General features: G+C 39.4%; 1 protein-coding gene across 3 annotated transcripts in view; it reads right to left on the bottom strand.

The window, feature by feature from the left end:
• Positions 1–14,980, bottom strand: part of Camkmt (calmodulin-lysine N-methyltransferase) — a 365,448-nt gene that overhangs the window by 334,004 nt on the left and 16,464 nt on the right. For 2 of the 3 annotated variants that reach the window (XM_021218032.2, XM_029531344.1), the window contains exon 3: positions 12,969–13,033. In XM_021218032.2, the coding sequence (XP_021073691.1) occupies positions 12,969–13,033 (65 nt within the window). Of the gene's footprint in view, positions 1–851; positions 1,356–12,968; positions 13,034–14,980 lie in introns of those variants that run through there. The other variant, XM_029531345.1, reaches the window with a different exon arrangement.

Raw genomic sequence — 14,980 nt, 5'->3', positions numbered from 1 at the left:
AAGAGTAAACACATAGTAGAAAGATTGTTAATCAGAAGATTGAAAAATGATCTGTCCTGAGTATGCCATCAAGAAGTAAAAGTTACAAAGACAGCGGTGATGAAAACAGAAGAGAAAATCACCATGGAAATCCTTAAGAACATTTCTCAGAGCTAAAAGCAACGTGGGTAAGGTCAGTGTCCACCAAACAGCCAGCACAGTGTCTGAAGCAGAGCCAGGACAGATTCCATCATCAGTATAGAACCCCAGGACGAGGCTCTGTCAGGCTCACAGGAGAATGAACAGGTTTCATTTTAAAGTGGGGGGTGGAGAGAAAGAATTAAAATAGCATTCAGCTTATCAATTTCTAGAAAGTGCAGTGCATTGCTGTGCAGTTCTGAGGAGAAAAATCATTTGAAATTTGATCACACTTTCTATCCAACCAACGTATCACCAAGCCTCAAAAAAAAAAAAAAAAAATTCCCTGCATATCTCCAAGCCTCAAAAAAATTACTCCCTCTTACTTTTGCATGAAGCTACTGTAATTTATAACTGTATGAGATGGCAAAGTAAACCTAAGAGAATAATTTATGATTGATACCCAATGCAAAAAGAGATGCAATGAATCCTCAGAGGACAGTAGAAGAATTCAAGATATTCAAGGTTTCAGGCTGGAGAGATGACTCAGAGGTTAAGAGCACTGACTGTTTGTTGTTCTTCCAGAGGTCCTGAGTTCAAACCCTAGCAACCACATGGTGGCTCACAACCATCTGTAATGAGATCTGATGCCCTCTTCTGGAGTGTCTGGAGACAGCTACAGTTTACTTATACTCAATAAATAAATTAATTTAAAAAAATTTTTAATTCGATGTTTAAAAAAAAAAAAAAGATATTCAAGGATTCAAGGTTTGTAACAGGCCGACAGACCAGTCAGAGGCTTCAGAAAACCACCTTTGGTCTGTAAAACGGATGCTCTACCTGGAGATATTTTAACTGAAAATGTATTAGGCCTTCAAATATGAAAATAAGATAATACATGCATGCTACTAAAGTTCTTACTGTCATGAGTAAGTTGAAGCACTCTGGCCAGTATTAGCTGGGTGGGCCTTCACTGGAGAAGCAATGTGGTTATTTTACATTGTTTTCTAAAAGCGGATTGCTGGTGAATTTAAACGTAGTTCACAGAAATCATCCAAGTCCCTGGATGCATCAGACACTGAGACTGATCCAGATTTAACAGAGGTTTCTTCAGCAGATGTAGAAAGAATGTGTTACTCCTTTGCAGCAGCTCAGGCAAAGCGGAGAGATCCCGTGAGCACTGAAATGCGGGACAGCACAGAGAGGACTTAACAAACACCTGCGCTTCCTTTTCCAATCTATAAGTAAGACAAGAAACGGCAAGTGAAGACTGAGGTACCTATTTGATGGATTACATATGAAATGTTTATATACATAGTCACATATATGCAAACATGCACACACATATACTCACCAATACTTAAATTTTCATCTGTTGTTCTTCTGTAGCTCTATATTAATGTTTAATTTTATTTTAAAATTATGGTTCACAGGCTTAACTCAATCAATCAAAGTTTAAAAAAACATGTTTTCTTTAAAATACTTGCCTGTCATAAAATATTTGTAAAAATATTAGCTTATGTTTGTTAAGTAGGATAATATAAATATTTGTTGATAGATCTCAATAATTTCAGATAACATGTAGAGAATACTTTCCAAAGGATTGGATATTAACATTCCTGGCTAAAAAAGAGATCACTAAAACTTATTTACAAGTATTTTATTTCACTGACTTCAGTAAATAAAATGACTAATGAAAGTTTACTACTCTTAGGTTGATAAAAAAATCTGAAAAATACACAAAATGGATGTGTCTTTCAAATATATAGGAAATAATGAGGTTGTAAACTCAAATGACTACTGGTCAGAGGAAGAGTAAAAGAAAGAACGTGGTCTCTCCAAATAATGAGTATCATATGTGTGAGCTTAGACTTGGGCCACTAAATTATATGCACTCTAAAAAGAAACTAAAACCACACAATATATGAATTCTCTTTACTTTAACATCTCAGCTATTTTTTTAAAAAAAAAATATTGCATTAGTTACACAAAAATAAATGTTCTAAATTCAGTTTCTATTCATTTAGGGGCCTATAGTATATTTTCTATAAAAGTTAGACCTAAACTTACCTATTATATAGAACAATAAATCAAATTTAAAAAAGAATTTACAGGGCTAGAGAGAGCTCAGTGGTTAAGAGCACTGACTACTTTTTCAAAGGTCCTGAGTTCAATTCCCAGCAACCACATGGTGGCTCACAACTATCTGTAATGGGATCCGATGCCCTCTTCTGGTTGTCTGAAGACAGTAATGGTGTGCTCACATATATAAAGTAAATAAATAGATAAATAAATCTTTTTTTAAGAAAATTATTTGCATGCACTAAAGATTCAGACAAACACCTGGAATGGGCCTTCAGCCAGGTCCTCTTCAGGGTACCATGGAGAGATAAAAATACAAGCCTAGCTGTAAGTGATAAATGTAACCTTCCAATATTTCTAACCTTGGCTTCTGAATGCACTCAGAAAATTAACCATCCAGAGTGGGCCCTGTTTTATAATGAGGCACTGTTAATATAATATATATAATATATATAATATATATAATAATATAAAATACTATTGCTCTTAATTCCGAGTCCCACCACACCTTTCAGTCAAAAATTAAGTCATGTGAACTGTCAGAAATTCTGATGGCAATGACCCAAAAGCCTGGCCTATGTCATCCCAGAAGAACAAAGGCTTCAGACACAGCATGTGGTCACTGCCTACTGGGACACTCCAACTACTGCAGTATACTCCGACAAGCAGAGTGAGCAGGCAAACTGTCTACAATATACATAGCTTATCCACATTTTGAGACTCAGGCACTCAGATAGCATGATTTGAATCTTCATTCCTTCCTACCTCCCCAGGACCCGACTCAAATATTCAGATTAAAGGTTAAGAGACAAGAGTGGAGGGAAGAAAGCAAGACACATATAACAGAAGTCAGTGCAGGTGACCATTAACTACTTTGTTCACATCAAGAATTCGTAACACGGTATAGTATACCCAGGCCATACAAATGCCCACACACCTGCAGCTATGCTCTGTGGAAAGGCTGCCCGAGACCAGAACAAGAATATTCAGAATATTCTTTTAGTTGCTCTCTGTGTGTTGTTTATGTATGCAATTTTAAATGATCACTTTGGCCATAAACTCGAGGAGTGCTTTGGTGGAGCACAAGTCACGATCGCTACTGTGTTATTATCACAAACAGCAGCACTTCAAGAAAAAGAAAGGAAGAAAAAGTGGACATTTACCTTAAGACTATTAAAGCAAACGCATGGTCTAGTCTCTCTTTACTGCCTTCACTCCCCAAATCCCTGCTCCATTAGAATGTCAGTTACCTCTCAGAAACCCCAGAGAGCCCATTTTCCAGTGACCTTTACTCAGAGTCCTCTGAGACAATCCACCAATCACGCTCTTTTCCCTTTGGCCAAGTTATTTTCTGTCCCTCAAGTTAGCACTGCAGTTTTCAGTTCTCATCATGAACTTTAAAACCCACTTCTCACCATGGTGGGGAGACGAACCCTTGGAGACATACAGGAGAAGGGCTCTGCGTTCCTGGGTGGTCACTCACCAAGCCTTTAAAATATGGGTCTAACTCTGCCCATCAATAAGGAAAGTTCATCCCCTGGGATAAGATTGCTAATGCAGCTGATAAACTCTGTAAGGAATGGGAAAAGGAACGGAAGTTGCCAGAAGAGAGGGCAGAAGGACTACTACTCGGCATTTGCTGGAAGAGTGGGACTCGCTGGGATCCTGGCTGCATGTGACGAGACCCATCCGTCTCCAGACACTCAGCAGACACCTAACGGACAGGATACCGTTCAGTGCTGTCTCGCTGAGCAGAGCACCAGGTTCTAAGAAGCAGTCGGCTTCAGCTAGTCGTTTTAAAAACACTCTCCTCTATTTACTTATATATATTTTTTTAAAGATTTATTTATTTATTTTACTTATATGAGTACACTGTAGCTGTCTTCAGACACACCAGTAGAGGGCATCAGATCCCACTGCAGATGGTTGCAAGCCACCATGTGGTTGCTGGGAATTGAACTCAGGATGTCTGGAAGAGCAGTCAGCGCTCTGAACCAGTGAGCCATCTCCGCCTTCTGTCAAAGACAAACACTCTAACTCCATGCTTCAAATAAAAACAGGAAAATAATGTTATAAAGAGATATCTAAATGCTTCTTCTAACTCCCTGGCATTTCAAATGGAAATGTAAAAAGTTCATTTAAAAAGTCGTATCATCTAAATGTTCCTTGCCCGGTGGCCCAGGACACCAAATGTGAAGGGTTCTGTGCGGCTTGGGCCACACGTACACAACATTGAGCCAAAAGAAAACTCCTGTTCCCTGAGCTCTGGAGCCAAGCCTCTGTTGCCCACCAGCAGCTCTCTGCCCACCAGCAGCTCTCTGCTGCAGCCTCCCATCTCCCAGCTGCTGCCCATCCACACATCCTAAACAGGAGAAAACACCTAGAAAGTTTGCCTAAAACTAATCACTGTGTGACTTTAACCCTTTGTACTCCCCGCCCTAATGTAAGACTGTTGCTTTGATTTTTGAGTTCTTGAAAATATATTGGGAGATACTGACATCTGACACACTGTGAGCCTATCAGAGAAAATAAGGCATTATCTGTTTTTTGACTGGTAAAATGTGTTGCTTCCTTATCCTAAATAATTTGAGATTTTTATCACAGCTTTCAAAGATAAATACTTCACTTGGAAGTTAAAGAATACTTTTTAAAAATGAAAGCAATGTTCTTTTCTTCCTAGTTGTAAATGAAATATATATATATCATAAAAATTCAAACAATTCTGGAAACCATAATGAAGAAAATGCAAATTACTCATAATCCCAACAAAGCACTGAGCACTGTAACTCAGCTCTGTGCATCATCAACTATTCGGATGCTCTGTGGGTGTATATAGTTTACAAAAAGCGAGCACATTTGGACCAGGGACATGCCTCCTGAGCATAAGCACATGAGTTTCATTACAGACCCATGTTAAAATGCCAAGTGTAGTGGGACAAACGTGATCTTAGCACTGGAAAGGAGGGGACAGGAGAGCTGTGCCCTAACCAGCCAGTCTCTCCTCCTTGGTGAGCTCCAAGCCAATGAGACAGCTTCAAAAGAAGTGGGAGGTTTTCCTAAGGATAAAGATGACATCCAAAATTATCCTTTGTCTTTTCTCCCTGTCTGTCTCTCGGTCTCTGTCTCTTGCTCTCTGATTCTGTCTCTCTCTCACACACATACACATACACACAAGTAAATAAATTGGCCACATTTATTGTACTGGTTTTTTAATCTACTTATTTATGTATATGGGCATTTTGTCTGCATGTACATCCACACACCAAAAGAGGGCATCAGATCCCATGGGACTATAGTTAAACACAGTTATAAGCTGACATAGGTGCTGGGAATTGAACTCAGGACCTATGGAAGAGCAGTCAGTGCTCTTAACTACTGAGCCTTCTCTCCAGCCCTTCTGCATTGACTTTTAACTCAATATGTTTCCTAGACTGTCGATAACTATACAGTAGCAGCCCACTGTATGGAGGATCCATAATTAACAAGTCCCCTAAATTAAATGTCTACATTCACTGTGCTACAGTGCATCCCTTTACTAATAGCTTAATATAATAGTTGCACTATTTTTCAGAAAGGGAATAGTCAGAAACTAGATACTTAGAACTGTTAAGGAAACTGCCAGACTGCCAGACTGCCAGACTGCCTCTGTGAAAGTGAACTGTTGCTTGCTGGCCTTTCCGCTGCTGGTCTGAAAGCTCTCTCTAGAGACTACACTTCTGTCAGCATACACTTCTCAAATATCAACTGCCAGTGTGTCGCTTACACTGCAGCTTCCTGATGCTGCCTTCTGAATGAAGTGTCCTAAACTGCTAGTCAATCTATTTATAATCTTGAAGTCCCAGGGATTTAGGTTACATTTGGAAGAGCATCCCCGTCTCGACACAACAGAAGTACTCATCTGGAGTGGACAGGAATGCCAGTTTCCAATCAAGCATTTTATCCAACTTAAATTTATGTTGCTATGAAATACAGGCTTTGTTATTTTTTAACTCCTCATTAAGTGTTTGCAAAAGAAACATCAATCCTTTCCCATCACTGATGCTCCACTTTGGTCACATGAGTCCCGGATGCCGCGGTCTGTGAGAACTGTCTCTTCTACACTAACACACTTACTGTGTACACATGAGTGCCACACTCTTGGTTACAGATCAGTCAACAGTGCACTGCATATAACAAGCGATGGGACATCTTCAGACAGGAAACATACTTCCTTCCTTCTATGATTTTCTAATAACCAGAAAACTAGAAAAGCTCAAGAATGAGAGCCAGGCAGTGGTGGCGCACGCCTTCTATCCCAGCACTCAAGAGGCAGAGGCTGGAGGATTTCTGAGTTCAAGGCCAGCCTGGTCTACAGAGTGAGTTCCAGGACAGTGGGGGATAACATAGAAAAACTTTGTCTCAAAATCCAATAAAAAAAATTAAAAATAAAAAAATAAAAGGTTGGCGATACCAACACCACTAATCAAAAGTACAGTACTTACAATCACATAGTCTTATATCAGATATGTTTATCACAGTACAAAGTAGCTAGTGTTTCTCAAGAGGGAGCACTTGTTCAAAGACTCCCTGGAGATTATGCAACAAATAGCTGGCAGAGCTAAATCAATCTCACATGCACTTCCTATGGTGACACCTACTTTAAAAAAGAACAGTGAATGACCCATAAAAAGCCAAGTTTTCTCACTTTTAAATTCAACTACTAAAATATATGTTTATATTTGCATAGAAATACAAAGTATGGATGGCTATAGGTCACAAGACATACATGTAAACAAATATATGATGGCTATGTAATTCATGCAGGAATTATATCTGTGTTTATATATTGTTCACATGGAGAGTGGTCACGACAGCTATGCCCTCAGTTTTGAATGGATGAGGTTATTAGACACACAGCAAGCAGAAGAGAATAAAATAGCACACACAGGCAGCAGACCTTCAGTTCAGGCCCTCCTACCACCCAGCAGACACTGCATGGGAAAGACACAGAGAAGGGGTCAGCTAGAGTTTCTGATCCAGCTTTTTATTTTCCATTGATGTGCTAACCTGTGGCTTCCTGTTTCCACCATAAGCAGTTAATCTGCCGGGATAAACAGTGACCTCTGTTGGAAACAGCTCTCCTTCTAACTCCTCTAGAGGGCACACTCTTGACCTGTCTAGCTCTTCTTTCCTCACAGCGATGGGGTTAAGGATCCAGCCCACCCTGGACAAGGGGCTTAGCTCTGAAGTGGAGGACCTGCCCCACCCATGACAATTTACCAATACAATGTACATTACACGTGTATGCTTTATAATGCGTTACAGGCATGCAACTCACGTGTATATTACATATGCAGATTAGGTCTCTATAGGTCTCCTGTATATAAGTATATATAACTATATAAAACATAACTCTATTTGAATGAGAAAACATTTTAAGTCAACTTGACATTGTGAAGCGTTGGGATTCTACACATAGTATACACTCTATATGACAAAATAATAATGTAATAGGAAAACTAAAAATATATTTCCATAATTTCCCTTCAGTTTCTCTGAGGTAGGTGAAAATAAATACATAAGCTTTCCTCTAGTAACACTTGATCACTAGTCTAAAAGATACCAGTGTTAGGCATATCCTAAAACAGATCTACAGTAGGTAAGTATCAGGGAAAGACTAGAGCTTACTCATTAAAAGCTCAGCTGTGCCCAACAATTCCTGGCGGGGAAGATCACCACTGTCACAAGTGAAGGATGGGAGAAGAGGCTCAAACACATGTAGGAGGCTGTGAGACATCTGCCAATCACAGAGTCCTATCAGAGCCCAGACACAAGAGGCGAAACTTGAAAGAACAGCAAGAGGTGTTTTACTAATATAGTCTCCAAGATGAAGTTACGACATTAGCCAAAAATTCTGGCTGACACTAAAATATCGCAATGATATATAACAACTACTGGCTTATATACACTACAAATAACAGACATATATTAATATATATATATATATTTATGTGTCTACATTAATAGAATTGTTTCTGAATTTTCATTATTTCTATATTCCTAGTTAATGCAGTACTATTATTAAATTTTATATATTACCTATGTGGTAAATATGTTCTGCGCATGTGAAATAAATTATATGAGAAATATTGATTTATCTGTTCAGACTATGAAAACATAGTACACTTTAAAAACATGTAAGGGAAACTATTCTATTTCCAAATATATAGGGGATATTGTAAATACCAAATAACTGTAATAGATGCTATGATATCCAAATTTGTTATCAACTAAGGTGAGAAGAATCATATCTTCAAAGCCCATTTTGGGCAGAACATGGTGGTGCAGGCCTTTGATCCCAGACGGCAGGAGGCAGAAGGAGGAGGAGCTTGAGAAGCAAGGCCAGCTGTTCTGCCTGGTTATTTCCAGGACAGACAGAACTACACAGAAACACCCTGTCTCCAAAAGTAAAAAGATCACTTCAGTAGAAGAAAGAGACAGCTTTAGGGAAACAGCATGGTGGGCTTCTCCCAGCGGAAGTCAGGGGGCCTAGCAGGAAAGGGGAGTCTGCCCCCAGGGAGAACAAAAGCAGGAATCCAGGCAGCACTGTCAGACACGGGGCTCCAGGGCTCCGCTGACCAGGGATCGGCAGAAGTGACCCTCCCTGGAGATGAAGGCTGCTGACTTACACTGCTCCCTAGCTCACATGATGGCATCTCTTTCTAGGCACTATGGGCAGTAGCACACACATTCTCTCTGCAGAGCGGCTTGGGCATCTTAGGAAGGATGCTCTCGAGAACAGAACAGGCAAGCCTGTTCGTAGGACGCTTGACTTGAAAATAGTTTGCTTTCCATAAAGCAAAATGTTGGGTCCTGAAGCAGTAAGTCGGTGTGCAGAAATGATGAATTCTCCATGACACTTTTGATTCTTTCTGCGACTACCTTGGTACTTGTGAAATGTCAGCAAGCACTAGTTCTAAGCCACCCCATAGCCAGCCCATGAAATCTATCTTAACTCCTTCTTACATCATTGAAAAGAAGTCAAGTAGTAAAATACATCAAGATTATAAGCCATTTTAAGGTTACAAACAAAATGTAAACAAAAGCAAGTATAAAAAATATTTTCTTTTCCAATATAAGAGGAAATAAATAATTAGATATTTCAATTATTTCCCCAAATCAGGAAGACTTTTCCACATAGTTTTGGAGATTCTGGAACTCTTTCCAAGCATAACTGAGCATAACCATGACTTGGTTTTCCATTTAGGATGGATGCTCCACTGCATCGGGAGTGCATTCCCTGGGCCTAACGGCAGAATCTGATGACTCTAAAATGTTTTAATTATTGTTTCTGTTATTAAGTATTAGTAACCTGAAGAACCTAAGTGCTGGGCTCATCATTTCTACCATCAGGAGCTTCGTTCTTCATTGTAAATATCCTTCGCACACTATCACACCAGATCTATAGGAACTGACATTCCAGAGTACCACTTCAAGCCCCATATCAGGGTCAGAAGATCAGAACCTAAGGCTACAAATAGAAAAACTTACATTTCAGCATTTCAAACAAAAACAAAATCAATTCAAAGATAAGAAAAGTTTTTATCTTAATGATTGGCAAATGCATTGAATATATTAAAAATAAATCTATGGAAGCATATAAACAAGTCTTTAATTATACAATGAAAGCTTACAGTTACTCCTGGCTTTACACAGTGCTCTGAAACAGAATTATGCTTGTGGCGCCCTCTGCTGGGCTTGCCACTCACAAACTCAGCCTAGCAACACTAATAAAATTCAATCAAATTTATGTATCAAATGAAAAACTTCTTTTTTGTCTATGAGCATTTTATGATTATATAAAAAAGCTTAGCTAGTATTTACTTTAATGAGACTTTATATATTTATCTATGAAGTGGAATTTCAATAGCTGTTCCCCATAAACGAAAGAGTAAATGTAGTCACATATTTAAGAGTAAACCTAGTCACATAAATCCTATACATGTATATGACGTGGAAGTAGAATGGTCTGGGACAAAGGAAACAAACAGCAGAGAAGAGAGGCAGGGGAAAGATGGGCAGGAAGAGGAAGGACCAGGTCAGAGAAGAGAGGCAGGGGAAAGATGGGCGGGAAGAGGAAGGACCAGGTACTCCACATATAATATTTGCACCACAAAGTAGAATGTTGCATATGGAGCAGGAGATGACTCCGGGGAGGAAGCGCTGGCCACACAATCACCTGGGCTCACATCCCAGACCATGTAAAGGGCAGGAAGGTGTGGTGCCCATGGCTAACTCTCCCTAGAGCAGCGGGCAGCCAGTCTCGCTACACGGTCAAGCTCAGGAGACCTTGCCGCTGGACTAGGCAGACAACAGAGGAAGGCTGCTGGCCTCAGCCTCAGGCCTCCACACACATGCATATCCACACACAACCACCACATGAACACACACACAGCACCCATACCACCCAGACCCTCACATGCCAAAAAGGTATAGATAGAAAAGTCTTAAGACACCTTGTTTTTGTTACTACATCTGTCTCTTGACAATATTTTCAGGTTCTTAAGACTATTATAATAAAACATTTTAATAAACTATTTTGTTAATTTTTTCTAATTTTTCTAGCTTTTTAGTTCAATCAAAATCATTCATTTTAAAACATCAAAATAATTTTTGGTGTCTCTTTTCAACTTGTTTGTTTTACAATAAGCCTTAACAACATAAATTGGGCATACTTATAAGCCCTTTTAAACAAGTTTGAAAAGCACCAAGCACCAGGAACCATAAAGTAGCTTCCACTTATTGAGCATCAACTGTGAGAAAGAGAGAGTTCTACGGCGTCCATGAATTATATGTAGTCTTTAAAAATGAATGGAAGTCAAGTTCACAGAAACGACATAGATCACCTAAGGTGCAGACATATCTTGTTCTGTAGTTCCCTACCAAACAACACAGAGTGGGAAGGCGTCCTCACACAGGATTGGGGGTGGGAGGAGGGTGTCATCAACATAGGACAGAGAGGGAGCAGGGCATCCTCAACACAGGACGGGGGGTGGGGGTCAGGCATCCTCAACACAGGACAGAGAGGGGAAGGGCGTCCTCAAAAACGTGATTTCTTCACTAGTCAGTGCGACAGCTAAGGGGTGTGGGTAATGAAGGATGTTAGAGAAGGACGGGCCAGTGATTTATGTATGACGTAATACCTTGGACCATTGAGAGACATTTTATTATATGCAGTGCTGCCAGCTAGTGGCCCCACTTCATAGTGAGTCAAGAAAATAATACTTTAAAAAAAGAAAGAAAGAAAGAAAGAAAGAAAGAAAGAAAGAAAGAAAGAAAGAAAGAAAGAAAGAAAGAAAGAAAGAAAACAATACTTGGTTTATGTTACTGAATTTAAAAGTATTCGCATTCCAGGATCATGTTCTAAATGTGTGCACAGGGCTGACTTAATGATATTTCACATTACTGCAGTGTTCTCAAACACCATAGCATCCCTTGGTCAGTCCCTGCCTTGCTCCCAACAAAACTACAATATACACCTAAGTCAGAATTCACTAAAGGCCAGCATGTGTAAGCTAAAAGGTAACCTATCACTGTCCGTGCAAAGGAAACCTATGCCATTCTAAATATTTTGCAGTAACAGAACATTTACAGATTCCTTAGTGACAAAATATAACTTTTCTATGCAAGCAAGAACTAACGAAAATATGGACATAGAACAAAATGTCTGTGATAATACATTACTCAAGTAAAATCCATCCATTTGGTAAAACAGTACTATCAGCAAAGTTTATCATTTAAGAATAGACAATAAGTAATTATGATGTTTCCTCTTAGAAAAAAAATTTAATTATTTTAAAATTTGAAACAGTCATATTTTACTAATGATTCATTGTTTTTTGTTTTTTGTTTTTGTTTTTGGTTTTGGTTTTGGTTTTTCGAGACAGGGTTTCTCTGTGTAGCCCTGGCTGTCCTGGAACTCACTCTGTAGACCAGGCTGGCCTTGAACTCAGAAATCCGCCTGCCTCTGTCTCCCGAGTGCTGGGATTAAAGGCGTGCGCCACCATACCCGGCTTGATTCATTGTTTTGATAAGTATCCTGTGCAACAACTTAGAAGACACACATAGTTCTTATCATGAGATGTTATTTAACTATGATGTGAACATCTTCTTACCTGATTTCTTTCATCATATGGCATTATTTTAGAATTGCTTAAGTTCTCAGCAGAGAAATAAATCACCAATTAATCAGTGACTTAGACAAAAATGTAATATAGCCTCTATCACCTGCATTTTAAGTATAGTGACATCATGAAGAATGTGCTGTGGATTTAATCGGCACCAAAAAAGACGAGTACAGTAGCCAAAGCAAGCAGATCAACTGAACTTCCAGGGAAAGCTGCGATGGAAACAAGAAACAGAAGGAATGGCAGGCACGGGGGAATCCAGACTCCCTTCTGATCTATACTCTGTCTCAAACACACATCGCCATAAAGTTTTGGTAAAACCTGCCATACCCCATTTAGTATGCATCTCCTATGGGGTTCATTCTACAGCTAAAGGTACCAGGAATTTCTAATATGCATGCATATATGCGTGCATGCGTACATATATATAATATATGCATATATGTATGTATGCATGCATACATACATACATATATATAATATATGCATATATGTGTATACACATATAACATGAATATAAAAAGGTTAATATAAATATTAGGGTGAAACTAAAATTTGGTTTTTAAAGCACTGAATATGTTTCATAGTGAGCATATAACTTACAAACATTTCCTGTGTTGTCAAAGCTGGTAAGTACGTCTTCGACATTCAAGGATCCACTATTATGCCTGCAAAGGAATAAAAGTTTGTTTAATGTTTCTAAAATAACAGCACTTCTAATCCTTCTTTAAATCTGAGAGTATATTGTGACACACTCAATACGAATGAACCCTACCGTATTACAGCTTTAAAACAATTTCTGCCCACTAGAGGGAGAAGGGAAAAAAAACCTCTCGGATCGTGGTCTTCAGAACATTTCATGTAATGGCATTTCCTGATTACAATCAACATCTTAAAGTGTTATAATTTGTACAATCACTGCTTAACAGAAAATAATTTACACTTACATTCAAGTTCTTAAAGATGAAACTTTTTTTTTAAAGAAACAAATCACACAGAGAATTTTAGAATAAAGCAGAACCACGCGGATGGGCCTCCAGAGCCCCCCACTGTAACACAGAAGTTCCACCAAAGCAGCGCCACAGCTTGCTAGCTGGACGCGAAGACTAATGGACCACCAGCTCCACTCGCCGTCCACTCGCTGGCAGTCCTGAACACCAGCAGGTCAACGTGAGTCTTGGCATCCACCCCTAATCTGCCTTCTGCCTCTGTTAGCTCAACTCGCTTCACTCAGCCCTTCACATATTGGGTTTGATTATTTGAATCTTAATAAGGGAACCAAGTGGCGAGAGCTGGAGTTATAGTGCTATAATCTTCTACATGCTCCCTCAGAATTACAGGTGAACCCACTTTAGGGTGTTTTGATTGCTTAAAATATATTCATCAGTAAATCACTAGACATGCATTTTATCAATACTACCTTAACTTCATCATTAAAATTAAATACAAATGGGGGCTAGAATATATATGTGTGTGTGTGTGTAATTATATAAATATCAATAGAATATTAACTACAAAAAAAGAGCTCTTATTTTCTTTCAGAAAAAAAAAGAGCCTGTCTCAAGAGCCAAAAAAAAAATAAGCTCTGAGTAGACCTTGGGCCCGAACTCTGCAGCCATCCCACAACACCCAGAGGAAGCTCCACTCCCAGACACACTAACACACCCAGGATCACAGGATTCCAGGATCCCAAGATCCTAGGAGCTTGGTCACACCAGGAACTCGGGGTCCCAGAGGCAGCTTGACTCCCAGGAGCTCTGACACACCCAATATCTCAGGGTCACAGGATCCCAGAATCACAGGATCCCAGAGACAGCTGAACTCTAAGGAGTTTTGATACAACCAGGATCACAGGAAGGACAGGCTCCAGTCAGACATAGCCAGGGCAGGTAGCACTAGAGATAACCAGATGGCGGAGGCAAGCATAAGAACATAAGTAACAGAAACCAAGGTTACTTGGCATCATCAGAACCCAATTCTCCCAACATAGCAAGCCCTGGATACACCATCACACAGGAAAAGCAAGATTTTGATCTAAAATCACTTCTCATGATGATGATCGAGAGCTTTAAGAAGGACATAAATAACTCCCTTAAAGAAATACAGGAGAACAACAGGTAAACAGGTAGAAGCCCTGAAAGAAAACACAAAAATACCTTAAAGAATTACAGGAAAACACAATCAAGCAGTTGAAGGAAATGAGCAAAACCATCCAAGATCTAAAAATGGAAATAGAAACAATAAAGGAATCACAAAGGGAGACAGCCCTAGAGATGAAAAACCTAGGAAAGAGAACAGGAGTCAGAGATGCAAGCATCACCAACAGAATACAAGAGATACAAGAGAGAATCTCAGGGGCTGGAGAGATGGCTCAGAGGTTAAGAGCACTGACTGCTCTTCCAATGGTCCTGAGTTCAATTCCCAGCAACCACATGGTGGCTCACATCCATCCATAATGAGCTCTGATGCCCCCTTCTAGGCTATCTGAAGACAGTTACAGTGTACTTACATATAAGAAATAAATAAATCTTAAAAACAAGAAGAAGAAGAAGAAGAAGAAGAAGAAGAAGAAGAAGAAGAAGAAGAAGAAGAAGAAGAAGAAGAAGAAGAAGAAG

The sequence above is a fragment of the Mus pahari genome, chromosome 18, assembly GCF_900095145.1.
Source record: "Mus pahari chromosome 18, PAHARI_EIJ_v1.1, whole genome shotgun sequence".
Taxonomy (NCBI): Eukaryota; Metazoa; Chordata; class Mammalia; order Rodentia; family Muridae; genus Mus; species Mus pahari.
The sequence above is the reverse complement of the archived record's forward strand: the minus strand, read 5'-3'. Positions and strand labels throughout refer to the sequence as shown.